Genomic DNA, 21,681 nt, shown 5'->3' on the forward strand with positions numbered 1-21,681 from the left:
ATGTCCTAGAAACGTCTCTACACCTCTATCCACGTAAAAAAAGGCAAATTTGGAAAAACCCTCCTGCCTTTGCTAACTGCTAACACCTTAATATCACTAACATTAACTAACTTAGTTCGCTAGTTAGCTAAATGCTAGTGAACTAGCTCACATTAGTCATCTGAGTGGGATTTCAGTTTGAGTCTCCTCATTTTTTTAATCAGTAGTTTATTTAATTTATTTAATCATTACCATGACGACCATCACATGTGCATCATTTGGATTAGCTACTTTAGCTTTTTAGCTTAGCATATGCATATTTCATGGCCAAATGTTTTAGGGTAGCACATCATTTGCATATCATCATTTGCATATCGGATATGAAGCCCCGCCCCCAACCCAGTTATAAACACGAGTACTGATGTCGTTTTATAAATTTGGCAAATCAACATCCGAATTTAATTAAACATTTAAACACCATGTTTTATAGTATGATAAATCTTCCAAAGAGATTTTAATACATACAGTCAGGGGAAAAAGAAAGTGCACCTCCTTCAGTTCTAGGTTTTTATTGATCAGGGCCTTAATAACAATTGTGTGTCTTCAGCAACTTCGACAAACAAACACATAGATAACACCTCAGATGACAAAAAAAACACAACGGATTTCAGTATGAAGATAAATGTGAGGCAGCTTAATCTGCTCTGAAACTGGGTCATGAAACAGGACAATGATCCAAAAAACACCAACAACTCGACATGTTAATGGCTGAAGAAGAAAAACATGAAGGTGATGGAATCACCAAGTGAAAGTCCAGACCTCAACCCCACTGAGATGCTGCAGTGGGATCTTCAGAGAGCTGTGCATTAACGAATGCCATCAAACATCAATGAACTGAAGCGATGTTGTAAAGAGTGAGTCATAATTTCTCCAGAAAGATGTGAGAGACTGATAAACTCCTACAGAAAACCTTTACTTCAAGTTATTGTTGATAAACGTGCTTCTACATGCTGCTGAATTAGAGGGTGTACTTAGTTTTCCACACCTGGTTTCTGAATGCTGGATTATTTTTATAGAAAAAATAACTACATATAGAAATCTGTTGTGTGTTTTTTTTTTGTCACGTGAGGTTGCGTGTTCGTCTGTAGAAGTTGCTGAAGACACACAGCTGTTATTAAGGCTCTGATAAATAAAACCCAGAACTGAAGGAGGGTGCACTTACTTTTACTCATGACTGTTATTAAGTATTTTGTTTAGAACAGTTGTTTATGCATTGTGTTTGTTTTTGTTTAAACATGATGTCGTTTTATCTGAGAAATGAAATGTTTTTGTTTTTCAGAAATCATAATCATAATCATAATCATAATTTTACTCGAGTTGTGCGTCTCGTTAAATCGAGGCGTTTTTTCAGTCTCTGTTAGATCTTCTCTCAGGAGCAGCAGCCATGTTGGTGGTAATTATTCTCTAAATGTCACACCAATTATCCTGCAGTCACATCACTACTTCTGAAGTAAGATGTCCTCCAGATAGCGTGCGAGGCCGAGCCCCTCACGTCTGCAGCAGGCCTGCTCTTTTAACATGTAATGACTTGATTGGAGGCGTAATTGAGGGCTGAAGTGATTGAGCAACCGCTGGACAGGAACATTAGGGACAGAGTGTTTCTCTGCTGCATGTAGACTAATGGAGAGAAACACAAAAATCCCTGCTGACACCAGAACCTCACAAAAGAACACGATAAGCGATTAGCTGAGAGCGCATTAGCATCTGAAACCGTCAGGATGCGGAGAGAAAGAAAAGTGTGGAGGTCAGAGATGCACAGCAGTAATCAGCGTTGTGCTCTTTGGACTTTGTGAATCTCTGAACACACTTTTTTTTTTTTGCATGCGTCTCCGTGTCTCAGCATGTGACCCTGCATGAAAACATGCGTGCGTACGTGTGCGTTTGTCTCAGCATGTGTGTGTTCTACATGAGAACCCAGAGTGGATCAGGCCCCGAGGCTGACCATCAGCCGGTCGTGCGTCCGTGTTGTGGTCGTATCACAGGAACTCACGGACCAGCGGCGTTCCAGGACGAGGCCCAGGACCTGAGCAGCCAAATCCAGATTCTCACAGTGGGACATTCCGCTGGACACGACAGCGACACTGAGGTCCAGAGCAAAGCCGCGTCTCAGACTCAGAGCAAGCAGGACCTGCGGGTCACAATGCTCAAGAAAGGTACAAGACTGACCACGTGCTTACACTCTGAGAACCTGTAGAGGCTAAACATCAGCGTAGGAATGTAAGACGTAGGAATCAGTGAGAGAAATGATGCAGAAGTTCCTCTTGAGGTCCAGATCATTTTGATAAAAAGCCATGAACTAAAAAAAAATCCTAAAATTAAAAAAAAAAAAATAATACAACAAAGTTTATGCTAGGTATCGCTAAAGGTTAAAAGTATAACAACACTGCTAATAAGCTAACCATCACGAACATCTCACATTAACACCACGTCACAGGCAACTGCACATGAGGTGAAGTTACTGAAGTTACTCTCCTTCATTCTTGTGGAGTCAGATGAACAGTGTGTTAGCGGTGGTTTCTTCTCGTCTTGTCAAGCAGAAGCAGAGAAGAAGCAGATTGTTGTTTGTTGAGAATGTCAGATTATTCGGTGTGAAGTTTGCAGGTTGGTCTGTTTGTGAAGTTGATGTTCATTGATTATGACACGAGAAAGTCTCGATCGTTCTACAGGAATCTCCAGCAGCATGAATTTTGATGAGGAAGAAGATGATGATGATGATGATGAAGTGAGCTCCAGTTCTTCTCAACTCAACAGCAACACCAGACCGGGTTCGGCCACCAGCAAGAAGTCCAGCAAGGTACAGCAGATCACACACCCACTCTCACTTCTCAGCCTGTGCGTGTTTAATCTCACGTTCACGTCTGAACTCTGCTCAGGTCAAACTGCAGCACGAACATGTGCAGCTTTTTCTCCTCCACGTTCTCCTCATCCTCTAACGAGTCACAGACGGAAATGTGTTTAGAGACGTAAGAAGTCCAGCTTTTACATTTTAAAGGATTAAAGACCACCCTGTGTGTGTGTGTGTGTGTGTATTAGTGCATTAGATGACACACTGATCCTCTCCAGTCCACTACAGACGTCACTGCTCCTTCTTTTAGTCACGACTGTCCACATTTCTGTCTTCAGGGACGCAGCACTTCCTCTCATGCTGAAAATCTGCCCTGGATTCAGATTCGTGGCTAAAAATGTCACACTGAGCACAGCTGTGTGTTCTCCTCTGCCTCCTGCACTGGCTTACGATTGAATGAAGCTGTTTATATCGTATATAAAAATATAAATGTGTATAAAACTGTCTGTATTCTGGTCTGTCAGGAAGCAGCTTCAGCTTCGACTCCGGTGACCAACGAGCCGTCTGTCGATGTGGGCGATCTGGAGGAGTTCACCTTGAGGCCGGCGCCGCAGGGCGTGACCATCAAATGCAGGATCACGCGGGATAAAAAAGGAATGGACCGGGGCATGTACCCCACCTACTACCTCCATCTCGAAAGAGAAGACGGCAAGAAGGTCAGTAAAGTCGTCCACTTGTCTTAATTCTGCATTTGATCGAAGAGCTTTGGATTTATTTGGTTTGAAGGCCTACAGCGCTGCTGTGTTCCCGTAATTACACGTCTGGACAGAAATAGAAACACTTCATTTCTCATTTTAGATCAAGAGTCAGAGACGTTGGTTACCAGCCACGAGATCAAATTGATAAATGATTTTGCTTCAGAAATGAAAAATGAGCCATTTCCATTCATCAGAAAGTGATTACTCCTGGTTATGTTTAAACCGGAAAACATTCATGTGCCAAAACTTTCAAATATCCAATATTTTACTTTTTTCCACTTTTATTTATTTATTTTTTTATTAATTCCAGAGTTTCTATGAAACACATCTCAAGTGATTATTTTATTCTTATTTCCAACTCACAGCCTGTTTTCACTGAGATGTCATTAATATTCATAAAGCAGATTCCTAATGCTCATTAATATTCATTAGTTGACTGAAAACTTCACCTAGATGTTATAGAGAGTTGTGTGTTTGAAGAATAAATGAAGGGGTTTATTCACCTCTTTGTAGACAGAATGTGTTATTATGAAAATAGCACACTAACATCTCTACTTCTACTTACGATAGTATTTAGTATTTAGTTTAAATACTAAGTATTTAGTGTAGTATTTAGTTTGGGATCGAGCAATGCCTCAGATAGTAAAATCTCTCACATGTTTAGATGTGATGATGATGATGATGATGATGATGAAACTTCTGTACCATCAGTGTTTTACTTCATCGATCCTGTCACTTATCTCCAGAGCTGTTTGATATTTTGATATTTTAATATTTTTAATGTATTTGATGTTGTTCAGTGGTTCATTAGATCATCTCTGGTTGTAGATGTTCCTTTTAGCTGGGAGAAAGAGAAAGAAGAGCAAAACATCCAACTACCTGATCTCCATCGACCCCACTGACCTGTCGAGAGGCGGCGAGAGCTTCATCGGGAAACTCAGGCAAGTTCCTCTGCTCAGAGACGATGAACCTCAGGGTGAGACACCAGGCTTGTCTTCTGCAGGTTTCTGAGACTTGGATCACAAATCAGGAGTAAAAACACAAGCAGCTCAACACAAAGCAAAACCAGAACACACTAAATAATAGAAACTAGAACCAGAGTGAATCATTTGAACTGCTGATAACGATGAACCTTCATAACGTTTGGAGCAGGATAAGAACTTTAGAAAAGGTAACGTGGAATCAGTGAATCTCATGGAAATGAAAACATCTTCAACTGAGTGTATGTCTAGGACCATATATGGAAATATGGGCGTGTCTTTAATATGAGGAGAATGAAGTACGCTTTTAAGCAGACACTTTAAGCTCAGCACTTATTCACAGCTGCGGTGTGATATCATGCTAATCAGCGTAGCTCGTTAAACTAGCGTGATGAGGCGTTGCAGCAGTTACACTTTATTTTCCGTCTGTTTTTTGTGAATCATCGCCGCTAGACATACGTCCAAAACCACCAGCACAGCCTGCGATGCTGCTGACTCACTACTCGTCCTGTAGAAGCTCTCATTCCTAGCTTCTTTCAGCACTAACGCTGTCGACGTTGTCACGGAGACGCCACTGTCAATCATGTGACACGGCCGTTCAGTGGAAATGCGAATGTTCATAGCATCTAATGTTCATGTATCTAAGGATGAATATTACTTTAATCTACCTGTAGTCAATGATCATTAATATCTTATAAATACCCGTATATAGATTTAAACTACGCTACGTTTGTGTAAAGGTTTTTGCAGATGATCTTTTCCCAAGAGATTCATAGCAAAAATAATGAATTTATTTAATTAATTAATGAATGAATTAAAATTACAGTTCTGTTAGAAAACTACAAACCTGAATCCTTCAGCTTCATCCTTCACGCTGTAAGAGTGTGTTAATGTCAGCGCCATGGACCTCGTTTCCCAGAATCCACCACAGCATCACAACATGGCTGACACGGAGTCCATTTCCCATTACACACACACACACACACACACACACATACACACACACACACACACACACACACACACACACACACACACACACACATAAATAACACATGCTCTGTGTGAAGTTTCGCTCTGAGTTTGATATCAAGCCGCTGAATTTTGCATGTTTATACTTTTTGAACTTGTTCTGGTTCCTGTTTTTTTTTTAATTCTTTTAATTAATTAACTGTCCATCTTAATCCACAGCCTCGATCACTCGATCACTCGGAGCGGGAAAGGTGAAAGACTCAAACCATTCTCTCGTCTCTCGTCTCTCGTCTCTCTCACCTTTCCCGCTCCGAGTGATCGAGTGATCGAGTGATCGAGGCTGTGGATTAAGATGGACAGTTGACCTTCATCCTGTCGCTCCTCATCCTCACACACCTCCATTACGGCCCTGATGACCTTTACTGTGTCCTTTTTAATCCAACTTCCTTAAAGGACTTTGAGCGACTCACAGCCTCCTTCCTGTTAAATAAATAAATAAATAAATAAATAAATATGTTTTGTTACTTCCACTGATGCATTATCACTACAACACAGAATAAACTGATTATTACACTTACAGTAATACAGGCGGAGGAGCAGCGTGCGACTGGTGAACCTTAAAGCTGAAGAACTCTTCCTACAGAAATTTAATCATGTTTTTTAAAAAAAAAAAATTCATTCATTCATTCTGGAGTATGGAGCCTGGTGTTTAAATGTTAAAACTTCTCCTGGTTGCTGAATCTGAGTCTATAAAATTTGGTATTTGGGTCAAATTTAAACTCACATAGAGAATAATGACCTGGAAAATATTTGTCGCAGCACCTCCATGCTAAGCTAGCTAACTTAAATTTGATGTAAAAAACACAACATTAGCGATATTAACCTTTTCAAATTGGCAATAATTCATGTTAGGCATCTTATATTCATATTCCTGGTATTTAAATGAAGCTAAAGGTGCAGAAATGTTTCTAAGACTTTTTAGTCATTCTTGGGCGTAAAGGAAAATATTAAATAATTCATTTTTCTACACAGAATATTTTTTAATGATTTAAAATGAAGTATTCAGGGGAACTGAAATTCTCTTGAGTAATAAGAGTTAGCTTTATACCATTATTATCTATGTAGATAGATAGATAGATAGATAGATAGATAGATAGATAGATAGAAGTAGCACCAAGGACACACACATATATTTGCATATTTCATGCATATTCATGGTTGCTGGTATTTTAATGAAGGTGTAGAGATGTTCTCAGTGCTGTTTTAGTCGTTTCTTGAGCATTTAAAACATGAAACGTTTTATTATTTTACACAAATTAGTTTTTTAGTTTAAAATGAGAAGTTTAGCAGAACTTCAGACGTGAGAGCTCATGGTGTTAGTTTTATAAAAGTAAAAACCAGAGCAGAATAAAATCTTCTTAAAGTTCAGCAGCTGCTTTAAAAGGCGTCTGCTTCAGGGTTATTATGGGATGGATTTGGGCCGGAGCTCTGGATGAATGTAACGAGGTGTTCAGGTGATTTCTCTTTCAGACACGCTGATCTTTATTACAGGACACTTACTATTTCTGGGATGAGGTTTAGAGGAGACGTGTTTCATTTCCAGCCACAGTGTTTTATACGGGAATGAAACATTCATCATCACGCTGCTCTTATTAATTATTCACAACTCTAAGAAAAGTGTGTTATTTTTAAGAGTAGCCTAATTAGAACAGTCATTTTCTGCTCCATTAGGGTTTTTTCTGAAGGAGAAATGAGGTTAAAATCACGGAGAGCTGAAGAGTCGATGTTCTGTTCTCCATCTGATCCTCAGGTCGAACCTCATGGGCACCAAGTTTACAGTTTACGACAGCGGGACGAACCCGGCGAAGAGCACGTCCAGCTTAGAGGCCAGCAACCTGCGTCAGGAGCTAGCAGCTATCTGCTACGTGAGCGAACTTCACTTACACAATTTAATGTGGTCATTCACAGTATGCTTCAAAGAAACTGATTTTTTTCCTTTCAAACAATTAGAGAAACTACGTTTATGCTTTATTCTGCTTTTACTCTAACAAAAGTCAGTCCCATAACACTTTTTTGTTTAGTATTTTTTATCAAAAACCTAAAATAAATGCAAACAAATTGTGCTTCTTGGGGAAAGAAGCTATTTTTATAGCGTTCTAGAGTCTGAGAGAACCCTGGTTTTACTTCCTGTTTCCTCGAGCTAAATTCAAGGCTGCACACATGCGAAATCCCTTCACCATCACTGTGTGGAAAATAAAAGCATTTTTATACAAAACCTACAGATGACTGTTGACTTGCACAAGTCAGGTAACGGATATAAAACCTACAGGTGTCTCCAACCTCGTTACAGGAAGAGACTCGGTGCTGGAATTATTTAATTATTGTGTTAAAGTGAAACTACAGCATCCCTGTATGTCATATTTAAGCTCCAAATATCACTCAGTGCAGTTTATTTTATTCATATTTAGGTATCATTTTTGCTTAATTTCCTGAAGGGTGCCAATAATTTTGGCCTGTAGTGACTAGCACACACTCAGTGAGAGTAACGGCAGAGTGGTGACGCAGTGAGACCCCTGGAGGCGACTCCTGATATCACAATCCTTTAAACAGGACAAAGTGAAGCGTCATGGCGAGGCTGATTCATTTTCCTCACTTTCCTCAGGAGACCAACGTGTTGGGGTTTAAAGGCCCTCGGAAGATGAGCGTCATTATCCCGGGAATGAACATGGATCACGAGAGAGTCTGCATTAGACCACGGAATGTGAGTGTCTCCTTATTTTTAATAAAAGGTACAGAATTATAGAGAGTTACACACACCTGTCTCACATCTGTCTCACATCTGTCTCACACCTGTCTCACATCTGTCTCACACCTGTCTCACATCTGTCTCACATCTGTCTCATGTCTTTCTCACATCTGTCTCATGTCTTTCTCACACCTGTCTCACACCTGTCTCACATCTGTCTCACATCTGTCTCATGTCTTTCTCACACCTGTCTCACACCTGTCTCACATCTGTCTCACATCTGTCTCATGTCTTTCTCTCACATGTCTCATATCTGTCTCATGTCTTTCTCACACCTGTCTCACATCTGTCTCATGTCTTTCTCACACCTGTCTCACATCTGTCTCATGTCTTTCTCACACCTGTCTCACACCTGTCTCACATCTGTCTCATGTCTTTCTCACACCTGTCTCACATCTGTCTCACATCTGTCTCATGTCTTTCTCTCACATGTCTCATATCTGTCTCATGTCTTTCTCACACCTGTCTCACATCTGTCTCACATCTGTCTCATGTCTTTCTCGCACCTGTCTCGCACCTGTCCCACATGTCTCACGTGTGTCCTGTGTACTGCAGGAGCATGAAACGCTGCTGGCTCGCTGGCAGAACAAGAGCACGGAGAGCGTGATCGAGCTCCACAACAAGACGCCGGTGTGGAACGATGACACTCAGTCGTACGTGCTGAACTTCCACGGCAGGGTCACTCAGGCCTCGGTGAAGAATTTCCAGATCATTCACGACAACGACCGTGAGTTCTGAAACATCTTTCAGCTAACGATTCCTTTCAGGAGCTTTGAGTTCAGGAGACAGCAGCAGGTCTTTAACCGTTAACACTGAGACGAAGATGAACTTTTACATTCAGTTACACTTCAGCGTCTCGCACTTCACCTCCTCACGTTTAATGATGTCACAGGTACGAAGCACACGCTCACACCTAAACACCGGGAGATTCTCACCTTCCAGAAGAACTGATGAAGCTCTTAAAGTGGCTTCAGGGTTATAACACAAGACTGTTAAACTTACAGCTGCTGTTAGTAACTTTACAAAACTTCTGAGAATAATTTAAAGACATGGTGGAGAAACTACAGGGATTAACAACGACCGTGCAACTGATCGGAATAATTAGCTCCACCCAGAAAATAACCCCGCCCAGAAATTAGCCCCGCCTATACATTAGCTCCACCCCCAGCTGGGCCAAAGCTGTTCAGGTCTGTGCTGAGAAACACTAAAACCAAAAATGTTCCTCAATGAGGTTCTTTCTCATGATGAAATCTAAATGATGACTAAATCATAATTAATTCTGCTACTCAAAATATATGATGAAATTTAACTGCGAACCTGGTGTGTGTGTGTGTGTGTGCGTGTGTGCGTGTGCGTGTGTGCGTGTGTGTGTGTGTGTGTGTGTGTGTGTGCGTGTGTGTGTGTGTGTGTGTGTGTGTGTGTGTGTGTGCGTGCGTGTGTGTGTGTGTGTGTGTGCGTGTGTATGCGTGTGTGCTATCATTACTAGATGGAGAAAGATGCTCTGATTACTTTAATATTTTCAGCTACAGCGACATTATTTTCAATAAAACTGCAGTAATTTTTCACTTTCACTTTCACTGCACTGTAATTTTACACTCCTATCAATATATTTTTTACTGTAAATGCACTTTATTTTACTTTATTTTAATAATCTCTACAGTAATAACTCTTTTTTGCATAAATTATTTATATGCATATCCACATTCTTGAAGATTTTTTTTTTAAAGAAAAATGGCATGATATAAGAATTTTGATTTTGTCTAAATATCAAATATTAAAAAGTAAATGGATTGTTCATGAGTTTTAAAAAATATTAAAACAGTTTGCATGAAATAATATAAAATAAATCCATCTTCCCATGTCCAATGTTTAACATAAAATACATATTGTAGACAAACAACAAACAACAAACAAACACTATTTTTTGAAAGTCTAAGGTGTTCAGTGGAGTCTCACACAAATATTCTTAAATAAATATTAAAAAAAAAAATTTTAATTTTTTTATTTTATGTAGAAAATGAATAAAGACTGAGAATAATAAATAGTCTGGAGAAGTGTAGAGGTTCATTTAGTGAAAAGCAGTTGTTTTATATTATTGGCATTAACAAAAGAATATAAAAATAAAGAAAGTGAGCAAACAGATTAAGACAAATGACATGAATCATTCAGTTATGATAAAGAAACGGCGGCGTATAAACGGAGGACGAGCCGCTCTGTCTGCGCAGAGCCGTAAGCCGTAAACAGACGCCTCAGCTGACGCAAGATTTAGCGCTCGCTTATTATTATTATTATTATTGTTTTTATTATTATTATTATTATTATTATTATTATTATTGTTATTATTGGCATAAAAGTGAATTAAAATAACTTCCACTTCTGTTTTTCAGTTGTTACTCTGATCGCTCATTTCGTGCTCCCAGCTGTCTGTCCATTTTACCTTTTATGGAGTTTTGTGGGCGTCGCTATATGCAAATGAGCTGCATCAGGAATGTGCTTTGCACTTTATGTGAGATCTACAAACGCAAAGTATAAACAAAATCAGTGTTTTTGCTGAAACTTTTGTAACTCGAGTTTGGCTTACGCAAACATTTAAAACACAAACACAACTGCACTAAAACATAAACGAGGCCTGATGTCACTTTAAAATGTGTATTAACTAAAGACAAAAAGACAAAAAGACAAAACGGAGGTACGATTCTGAATTTCCATAAAATTCTTTCTCCAGCTGAAATTAGCTTCACCTCAGAACTACAACTAGAATTAACAGACAATGTAAAATTATTTAATAACATTATCTTATAAAATAACATAAAGCTTATAAAGTCATTAATCCGCTGATAGAGTTTTATTTCACTGTAACTCATACAGTCACTTATAGAAAACAATTTAAAAATCGGTTCCCCAATTCTTTAGGAAAAACTGATTTCCAGTAAACGAATAAAACAGAATGCAGAACGTTACTGTCATTTATTGTAAATTTGTAAAACAGGGTGTAAAATTTAGCTGTGAAATGATGCCTGTGTTTACAGTGCAGTAAATATTCACATTTTATTTCTAAAATATCCGCAGTAATAGACGTTCTCTCCTTTGTGTGTTTAGCGGATTACATCGTGATGCAGTTTGGCCGAGTGGCCGAGGACGTCTTCACTATGGACTACAACTACCCCATGTGCGCGCTGCAGGCCTTCGCTATCGCTCTGTCCAGCTTCGACAGCAAACTGGCCTGCGAGTAACTCTGTGATCTGAAGACGAGTGGACGTGTGAGAGGACGTCCTGATTCCCTCAGACGGACTCGGAGACCTGCAGGAGTCCTGATTTAATGAAACCCTCTGTGGAGCACACAGGAGCTCAGACTGACCGCACGCCGGACCTGCCAGAGCTCCTCTCTGCTCTTCGGGACGACGGTGCGGGACCAAGCACAAAGCCGACCCGCCTGCACGGCCGTGTGGCTCCTTCTCATGTTCGATTTTCATGTTAAAATGAATTATTGTGTAACTTCAACGCTACGGCACATGCGTTTGTATTAGCGGTGAAATCTCTTCGTCAGTCTCATCGCTGCAGTTTTCTGAGTAACGCTAACGCTGAACATGCTAACTTCACCACGATCACTTCCTAACGAGGCCTAACATCACTTTATATACTCAGTCATTTTAACATCTTAATGTTGGACTTACTCTAATTTTGTAAAGTAATACTGAGTGTGTGTGTGTGTGTGTGTGTGTGTGTGTGTGTGTGCGTGTGTGTGAGTGTGTGTGTGTGTGTGTGCGTGCGTGTGTGTGTGCGCGTGTGTGTGTTTATGACTAACTTCAGCCATGTAACGTGTCATTGCAATGCTTTATGACAGCTTCATGCCGTCTGTGTGAAGTGTTTTGTATTTCTATTTTATTTATGTATTTATGGATCATTCCTCTCGCTGCTGTGATTTTATTCAACACCACATGAACACTTAACACTCAGCACTCAACACTCAACACTCAGCACTCAACACTCAGCACTCAACACTCAACACTCAACACTCGGCACTCAACACTCAACACTCGGCACTCAACACTCGACACTCAGCACTCGACACTCAGCACTCAACACTCAACACTCAACACTCGGCACTCAACACTCGGCACTCAACACTCAACACTCAACACTCAACACTCAGCACTCAGCACTCGACACTCAGCACTCAACACTCAACACTCAGCACTCAACACTCAACACTCAACACTCAGCACTCGACACTCAGCACTCAACACTCAACACTCAACACTCAACACTCGGCACTCGGCACTCAACACTCAACACTCAACACTCGGCACTCGGCACTCGGCACTCAACACTCAGCACTCAGCACTCAGCACTCAACACTCAGCACTCAACACTCGGCACTCGGCACTCAGCACTCAGCACTCAACACTCGGCACTCAACACTCGGCACTCAACACTCAACACTCAACACTCAGCACTAAACGCTCAACGCTCAGCGCTCAACACTCAACACTCAACACTCAGCACTCAGCACTCAGCACTCAACACTAAACACTCAGCACTCAACACTAAACACTCAGCACTCAGCACTCAACACTCAACACTCAACACTCAGCACTCAACACTCAACACTCAGCACTCAGCACTCAACACTCAACGCTCAACACTCAACACTCAGCACTAAACGCTCAGCACTAAACGCTCAACGCTCAACGCTCAGCGCTCAGCGCTCAACACTCAACACTCAACACTCAGCACTCAACACTCAACACTCAGCACTCAGCACTCAACACTCAACGCTCAACACTCAACACTCAGCACTAAACGCTCAGCACTAAACGCTCAACGCTCAACGCTCAGCGCTCAACACTCAACACTCAACACTCAGCACTCAACACTCAGCACTCAACACTAAACACTCAGCACTCAGCACTCAGCACTCAACACTCAACACTCAGCACTCAGCACTCAGCACTAAACACTCAACACTCAGCACTCAGCACTCAGCACTCAGCACTCAACACTCAGCACTCAGCACTCAACACTCAACACTCAGCACTCAACACTCAGCACTCAGCACTCAACACTCAGCACTCAACACTCAACACTAAACACTCAGCACTCAACACTAAACACTCAGCACTCAGCACTCAGCACTCAACAATAAACATTATGTTTAATGACATCTAAAGTGTGTAAACGGTAAACACACAGACACACGACTCGCGAATGAGGGAATGGACTGAACAGTGCACTTTATCCTGAGTGTTGCTGTAGTGTGTGTGTGTGTGTGTGTGTATGTGTGTATGTGTGTGTGTGTGTGTGTGTGTGAGAGTTCTCAGTTCTCGTCAGTGTGTTTCTCAGTGAAAGATTAAACTACATCAAACAGAAAATAAATTTACTGAATAAATCATGAAACTTATTGCCTTTAATTGAGGTTTAAATAACAGTCAGTACCACACCTTTGTGAATAAATAAATAAATAAATAAATAATTGGAAACAGAAGTCACATTCCTGGCATTGTATAGGGTGCAGAACTACATTACCCATCAGCCCCTCCCTGTCACTCACCTGTGTCTCGTTATTAGCACCTCTACTTAAGTTCCTGTTTTTCGGCGTCTCACCGTTAAGCTTTTGTTGTAGTTGTCGTGTGTCACAGTATCGTTTATAGTCTGTGTGTTTCTCGCCTCGTATCGTTTGGTTCTCGTTTTCATGGTTTTGTTTGTATTTTACACAATAAATTATCTTCACTCACATCTGCCTCCATCTCCATTCCATGACAGTCATCTATCTATCTATCTATCTATCTATCTATCTATATAAAGATAGAGAGATAGATAAATATGTAAACGTAGTGTCTCATGATAATCATATTTACATTTCTGTTGTCCAAACCAAGCCACTAGCTAGCTAACATCGCAATATAACGTACAGTAGAAACTATACCTGTCTCACTTTTGATAGATTGTCTCTTCATTAAATGTGACCAAAAATCACTTCCTGTCACAGTAAAAGGTAATTTGACTGACATTTCAAACAGCCAATCACGTGACTATACCTTCATCTGAAAAGTGTGTTAAGTCAGAGTGTTCAGAAATGTGTGTTTGCACAGAAACGTGAGTCAGATTCTGAAGCTTGTGGCCAGAAAAGTGTATAAAAGATACCGGACTCTCTGTAAGCTGTAAGTGAAGCGTCTGAGACCAACATACCGTGTTAGGGTGAAAAACAGTGTTATTGCTGTCGAACATTAAACTCAAATATTAAATTATATTAAACACGTTTGTATTCTCTGTTATTATATTATGCAGGAAGAGAAAGAAAATTAACAGGACAGATTTATTAAATAAAATCAGCAGTCAGGACACAAGTGGCTCACAGATGTGCTTTAGAGAAATTATTCTGTCCATCACAAGTCCATCACTCCTCTATACCAATCCCTCTTTCACCAAAATCAAAGGCACGAATAAAGAAAAAAGGAACAGCAATTACTGAAATATGCAACATTCCCTGTAAATCGCTGTTTTAATCAGAAGCTGTGTTCAGGTCATGGATTCAATTTGCGTCTTAAACGTCGCTGTGTGATTTCCAGCTGACTCGCAGCTCACCTCACTCACCGCAACACACACGTATAGTCTCAGAAAATCAGATTTAAAACAGTTTATCCAGGTAATAATGTTTAAAACCTGACAGAACATTAGACTAAATTCAATCTAAACAATAAAACTAATGACGTTTAAGAGAACACACATTTATTTCCCAAACCTCTAATGTTCCTCAGCTGTTCTGTGCTTTCATTAAATTCCACCATCAGCGTGTCTGATTTCACTCCATGTTGAGGATTAGTGCTGGAATTTATCAAACACACGGCTGCGTTTTATTCAACAGCAAGAAACATCTGATCAAACTGGACTTCTAAGCTGCGACGATCAAACTGTGACTCTGTGAAGAAACCGACGAAGCTGAGAGCAGATGTCACGGAAGATCTAAAAACACCTCGAGGTTATTTTCTAAAGGAACAGAAATCCAGACTTAGTGTTTAGTCCTGAAGTCGCAGCGTCAGAGCTCTGACTGGGAGGAGAACATGGTTTATAAAAGACGCGGTTTTAAATGATGTGTTGCAGCGAAGATTTTTGAAAAGATTGTCGCTTGTTAAAGATTATAACACACACAACGCTGTGAGTTTCAGCTGCTACTCATTCATCCAGATTCTCACAAACACACAGTGAAACACAAAAGCCGTGATTTATTAAAGGTTCGAAAGATTTAAGAGTAAAAACAGAAACACACATTAAAAGCGTATTTAATGGGATATATGAAGGATTGTGTTTTTCACACGAGCAAAACACAACATTTCATGCGTTTGCTTTAATAAATATGTGATTTGTAATGTTTCTATCTAAATAGTGGGCGGAGTCAAAGCAAATACATTCTTTTATGACTATTAATTAATTTATGATTAACACAACTGAAGGATAGGTGTTAAATTTGAAGAAGCTTGTTTCTGCTGTTTGAAGTCAAAATTAAAAATAAAAAAAAATTGACTCCGTCTTAGTTCTGAGAAATATATAGAAATGATGTCTTACTAAAATAATCAGAACTTTTCTCCAAATTATATTAAATTATTAAACAGTAAATATGAACTCATCCCTCATCACATTAAAAAAATCTAATTTAAATATCGTCTCTTCTCCTGACTTTGTACATGACGTCCTTTATGAAATTATTCCTTCAACATTTATGAGATTTTACACAAATTAGCGCTCGTTATTTGGGATCTTATGAGATCACTGTCTGAGAGTTTAAACTAAAGAGCCATAAAAACAATCAGGACATGATCACGTAGAGGATCCAATAATGTTCCAAGAGTTTTATAGAAATCTCTTATAATATTTAATGCAAGTTATAAAAAAATTCTTACGTTATCTTAATTTGATGCATGAACATATATAATATACATTTTGTACGCTATATAAAATGTGTAAATGTGACAAAACACAACGTCTATAAACAGTTTTATCACTGAGGGAAAAAAACAACACATTTTTTGAATATTTATTATTGTTTACAGGATTTTAGCTTCACAAACCATTTCCTCATGCAAGGTCATCAGACTCCTCATCACACACACCTGGTCACAATCTCTCTCTCTCTCACACACACACACACTCATACACACACACACACACGCACACACACAAAGTCTCGACTTGCTTGTGATGATACCAGGACTTTTGATCTCGTGTTTGCCTGTTTTGTGTAAAATTCACCTGCACTTGCATCTCTGCCACCTCACACCTTCCATCATAATTCCAATGAAAAACTCTTGACAAAACAAACAAACAAACAAACAAACAAAAACAACATAACTTCTAAAGTCACATTTATAAATTACACCTTAATGCTTTTTTAGATACTGGAGTCAGAAACACGGAGAAAAACACACAACACTCTGAGTTTTTTTAAACATCTAGAGTAAAAGTAAATCCTTATCAGAGCCTGGAATTCCTCTGCATTTCCTCTGGAATTCCTCTGCATTTCCTCTGGACTTCCTCTGGACTTCCTCTGCATTTCCTCTGCATTTCCTCTGCATTTCCTCTGGACTTCCTGTGGACGGTGTTGCTGATCAGCTCAGTTTTCCTTTTTCTGGTTCTTGTAGCGCATCCTGAGCCCTGGAGCTTCAGCTGCTCCTGATTGGTCGGAGTTAATCACAGCTTCAGGTTTATATGTGAGAAGGAAGTCGATCAGATCAACTTCCTGTTCTTCAGGATCACATGTGAACTGAGTGCTGAAGCCCAGACGCTCAGCCTCCATCAGCGGGTCGTCCTCCTCCCTCTCCATCTCCATCTCCTTTAGATCATCATCTTCATCCTGCTTATCCTCCACCACATCATCATCAGCATCATCATCATCATCTTCAGGTGCGTCTTCCTCCACCTCCTCATCTTCATAACTGCAGCCAACAGCGCCTCCTTTTGGATAGTGGAAGACGTGCCTGTGATTACTGAACGTTATCTGTTTTCTCCTGCTGGATGTTTCTCCTTCCTTCTGATTTCCTGGTGTCTCCTCTTCATCAGTAGAATTATGAGCCAGACAAGGTTCACCAACTTCCTCCTCTTCCTCTTCATCCTGTTTATAATCTTCTTCATCAGCATCACCTTCATTATCATCTGTTTCTTCTCCTTTTTCGAGTAGTGCCTGTTTGAGGTCACCATCACCCTTTATCCCTTCATCTTCACTGCACTCATCCTTCACTTCTTCTGTCTCTTCTTCATTCTTTTCATCCTCCTCATCTTCTCTCTCCATTCTTTCAGCCAGTTCCTCAGGTGTAGGAACATCTCCGTATGGCTCCTCCAGGATGACACTTGGATATCGACGTCTGCACAGCGGCACCTCATACTGAGGAAAGGTCTCTTCTGCATAACCTGAGGAACAAAATCTCACACTCATGAACATGTCTTTCAAATCATTTGAGACCTTCGTGAGTAATGGAAGCTCCTCAGATAAGTGGCAATGTGTCTATAGGCTTGAACTAGTGCAGTCATGTTGAGCTGTGATCATTCAGTGATCCTGGATTCAGAATAAAAACCTTCACAGACAAGATGACATTAGGAGCTTCAACAGGTCAGTATGTGATGTTTTACCCTCCCAGTCTGCAGAATACGGGGTTTCCTCAGCTTCCACCTCAGGGGTGACGTCTTCCAGCGGCCGTCCCTCCACCAGCATGTGTGTGATCTTTGTCAGGTCCTGGAGTTTTCTCTCCTCACGTCCACTTCTGTCCTTACGACACCTGTAACCAGGACGATACATGAAGATCAGAGCAACCTCCTGAGATACACAGTATTCACACGTACAGCGTTCCTCAAACACCTTAACACTTCCCTCTTCCCTCGCCCTGAAGCCGTTCCTCTGTGAGCTCTGAGAACGCTCAGGTGAGAAATGTGGGTTCTTTACCTTGCAGGATCTGGGACAGATGTTGATGTTCTCCTCTCTCTCTGTCCTTCCATCTGTTTTATTCTGGTCTGTAGCTGAGCCGTCTCATCTTCAGCTGAAATCAACAGTTACACCAGTGTTTACAGACGTACCGAGGTTCTACAGGCATGAACTACTGACACTTAACTGACTCCAGCATCTGAACCTGACTGACGCTGAGCTCCTGCTGTACACAGAGCTCTACAGACCACTGTGAGGAAGAACAACACGTCTTCTCCATTCGCGCATCTGCTGAATGGAGCTCAGTTCTCATCCTAAAGACCTGCACTTAATTGGTATCAGAGTCTGCTGAGCTGCTCGTGATTTTATAATCCGGGTTTAACAACAGAATAAAATTCCCTCGAGGCTGCAACAAGATCTTAATCAACCTCATCATGTGCAATAAGCACAGCATCAGGAGGTTAATGAAGAAGTAAAAATAAAAACAGGACTGCAGGATGCTGAAGACGAGCTCACTGGTGAAAGTCATTACGAGACTCGCGCAGGCCGCCAAGCAGCTGTTCGCTGGATGATGGAGGAATTTTACTGATTATTGGGTCAAAAACAGTTTCTAGAAAACAAAAGAACCTTTTTAAGGATTACAATCTGTTTTTATTTTAAATATTATTTAAGGTTGTAAAAAGTCAGCAGCTGTACAGTCCATATTTTCCACAGCATTAATTTTCATAAGGATCTGAAAATAAGGTGGTTAATTTTATGTTTTGAAATTTGTACATATTTTTCATGGATACTTGAATTTTTAACGCAAAATTTCAAATCACAATGATTTGTTTCATCAAGTTGTATAAAACTAAAAGGTCAAAATGGGTTACTTTTTTGTTTTTCTGGAAAATACTATTATTATAAAAGGTGTGTGTCATATCAGTGCTGGTTTTGGTTGAAAAATGGCTTCCCTGGACTTCATTACCCATAAGCCCTATCAGACTACACCAAGTCACATGACCCTGTCACATGCTCTTTTAATCACACTCAGCTGTGTTGTGACTGTGTTGTGTGTTTAAGCTCCTGTTGTGTGTTTGGTGCCATGTGGTCACTGGCACCTGCTCTGCTGTGTGTGTGAGTCTCCACCGTGTTTATGGGAATAATATTTGTTAGATTAAAGGTAAGCAGTTTCAGGAAGCAGTGAATTTCACTTTTATTTCATTTAGCAGTACAGTTTTTAATACACAGTTAAACTCACACATTTCCTGTGCTGTGTGTTCAGGCGTCATGATGGAGAAGCTGCATCGCTGTTTTGTAGCTCTGTCTTTCTGTGAAAGCTGTAGAGGAAATAAAACAAAGTTTTGTTTAAAAAGAGGCCTAAAATTCACCAAAACTAAAAACAGATCATTGAACAATCAGCTCTCTGAACATTAGCACATCACTCAGTAACTCTCGTTACCGAAATCTTGAGTTTTTTATATAAATATTCACCTTATAGAATATGTAGATGATGTAGAGGAAGATTCCAAAGCCGTAAATAGGAGTGACTTGAGCGAGGAGTGTGGATTTCCGAAGAGTCTTCGTGTGGGAAAAGGTCTCGGGGTTCTGACGTGTTGTGTAAAGTGATTCAGGTGTCCACTGATCATCTTCTCCTGAGGAAGCACCATGGCCGTATCTCACAGGACTTCCAGGACCAACCGCTGAAACACACACACACACACACACACACACACAAACACACTCATGTTCACGGCTGAAACTTCTCTCTGCACCAAAAACCTTCAGTCCTGATCCTGACGTTTTACTGCTACAAGAAATGGCTATAAGTCTTAAACAAATCGGTCAAAATGTGTCTCTGTGAAATACCTGATTTATTAAATTAAATTTGCTTGAGGCAAAAAGTTTTTAAAAAAAAAATCAGTAATATAAATCAGTTTCTGGGAAAAATTGTTCACATAAAATCCTCCAACATTGTGAAACACTCAGACCAGACTTTCCAGCACGTGTCCGAGGAGTCTTCACTGTGTACATACGCAAATTCTGCACAGATATATTTTATTATTTTATGTTTACTTTTGTGTACGTGTTCTGAATAAATCTATTACCATAAAACTCTTCCGGCGTTTCCTTTGGGGAATATGCTAATAGTTACATTAATAGTAATATTTTCCCCAAAAGTTTCCAAAAAAAGCTTCGTTTCTTGAAAAGCTTTGATGGTTTAATACTTTATACAGGAAATAAAAATAGCTAATTATTCAGTCATGGGATTTAGACTCTGTGATGTTTGTTTTAAAGCTTTTCTCTTTACGTCAGTTTTGATCCAACATGTAATTAAATATTATTTATATTTACATTCTGTTGAAACTGAATCCAGAAGGGAATTTAACAAGCGTTCACATGACATCCAAAACTTACTTCACGTTTAACACGTCACTGTGAAGAACTGAGTGTAATATACACCACATTATACACTGGACTGGAAAACATGTATACAAGAAGAAGGGGGAGGAGCTAAGACACAGGGGGCGGGGTCAGGACTCAGTGGGATCCTGCGTCACTGTACCGATTCATTTAAACGATTCTCCTAAAGAATCAAATGAGTAAAATGACACACAGTGCAGACCGACCTATCATTAATATCTCTGTTTTCCATTCTGAATTATTGTAACTGATCAATTTGAATCCTGTTGTTGGGATTAATAATCATTAACACTGATAGTGTAATACACTTAAATTCATGAAATGGGATTTAATCCAGCAGTGAGGATTAAAGAGGAACTCAAGCCAGTTCTCTTCTAGTATTTTTCCTCAGAAAATAAAGTGTGAGGCACAAATTGAGAGGAAAATGAAGGGAATGTAGGTTTAGAGAAACAAAGATGAAAACAGAAAGGATTTAGGGTTTGGGGTTTTTCAGTGATCTTACCCTCTGAGTGAAGAAGCAGCTTCTCCTCCCCTGCAGATAAAAACAGTTTGGGCAAAAACAGAGCCATGGAGAGGACGAGACAAGAGAGCAAAGTGATCCTCTGAATCCCTGAAACCAACATTTTAGATAAACGACAGAGTTCTGAGATTAAACCCGGATTTATAGTGACGTCACCACGTAATACCGTCTCTCCACTCTGCCATTAATCCATCATCCACAGCCGAACAGTCATGGCGTAAAGTTATTAATATTACATATATATATATATATATATATATATATATATATATATATATATATATATATATATAGTAATTATTATTATTATTACTATTATTGGTAATGTTTGCGTATTAATGGTTGCAGGAAGTGTGTGTGTCCACCAGATGGCGCTGCTGTCAGTGTTTTTGCAGCTCTGGAGTCTTCATCAAGCTGGTGTCTCCTGATCCTGCTGAGGTTAGAACAAAAACTGCTGCACATATCTACATTTAAAAACTGATAAAAATCTCTTCAGTGATACTTCGAT

General features: G+C 39.9%; 2 protein-coding genes across 5 annotated transcripts in view; one reads left to right on the forward strand and one right to left on the reverse strand.

The window, feature by feature from the left end:
* Positions 1-12,363, forward strand: part of tub (TUB bipartite transcription factor) — a 66,969-nt gene extending 54,606 nt beyond the window's left edge. The window contains exons 4-11 of one of the 4 annotated variants that reach the window (XM_034308435.2): positions 2,022-2,192; positions 2,706-2,833; positions 3,349-3,540; positions 4,411-4,523; positions 7,345-7,459; positions 8,197-8,295; positions 8,896-9,067; positions 11,440-12,363. In XM_034308435.2, coding sequence (XP_034164326.1) covers positions 2,022-2,192; positions 2,706-2,833; positions 3,349-3,540; positions 4,411-4,523; positions 7,345-7,459; positions 8,197-8,295; positions 8,896-9,067; positions 11,440-11,573 — 1,124 coding nt within the window. In that variant the 3' untranslated portion in view covers positions 11,574-12,363. The remainder of the gene's footprint in view (positions 1-2,021; positions 2,193-2,705; positions 2,834-3,348; positions 3,541-4,410; positions 4,524-7,344; positions 7,460-8,196; positions 8,296-8,895; positions 9,068-11,439) is intronic. The other 3 variants (XM_034308433.2, XM_034308434.2, XM_034308437.2) reach the window with 3 other exon arrangements.
* A 4,107-nt stretch (positions 12,364-16,470) lies between these two features.
* Positions 16,471-21,276, reverse strand: ric3a (RIC3 acetylcholine receptor chaperone a). The gene is made up of 4 exons (XM_053238266.1): positions 21,156-21,276; positions 19,724-19,932; positions 17,962-18,235; positions 16,471-17,742 (listed from the first exon to the last, which is right to left on the reverse strand). Exons 1-4 carry the CDS (start codon positions 21,274-21,276, stop codon positions 16,949-16,951), a joined length of 1,398 nt encoding a protein of 465 aa, XP_053094241.1. The 3' UTR covers positions 16,471-16,948.
* Positions 21,277-21,681: the final 405 nt, after the last annotated feature.

Source organism: Pangasianodon hypophthalmus, chromosome 11 (assembly GCF_027358585.1).
Source record: "Pangasianodon hypophthalmus isolate fPanHyp1 chromosome 11, fPanHyp1.pri, whole genome shotgun sequence".
Taxonomy (NCBI): domain Eukaryota; kingdom Metazoa; phylum Chordata; class Actinopteri; order Siluriformes; family Pangasiidae; genus Pangasianodon; species Pangasianodon hypophthalmus.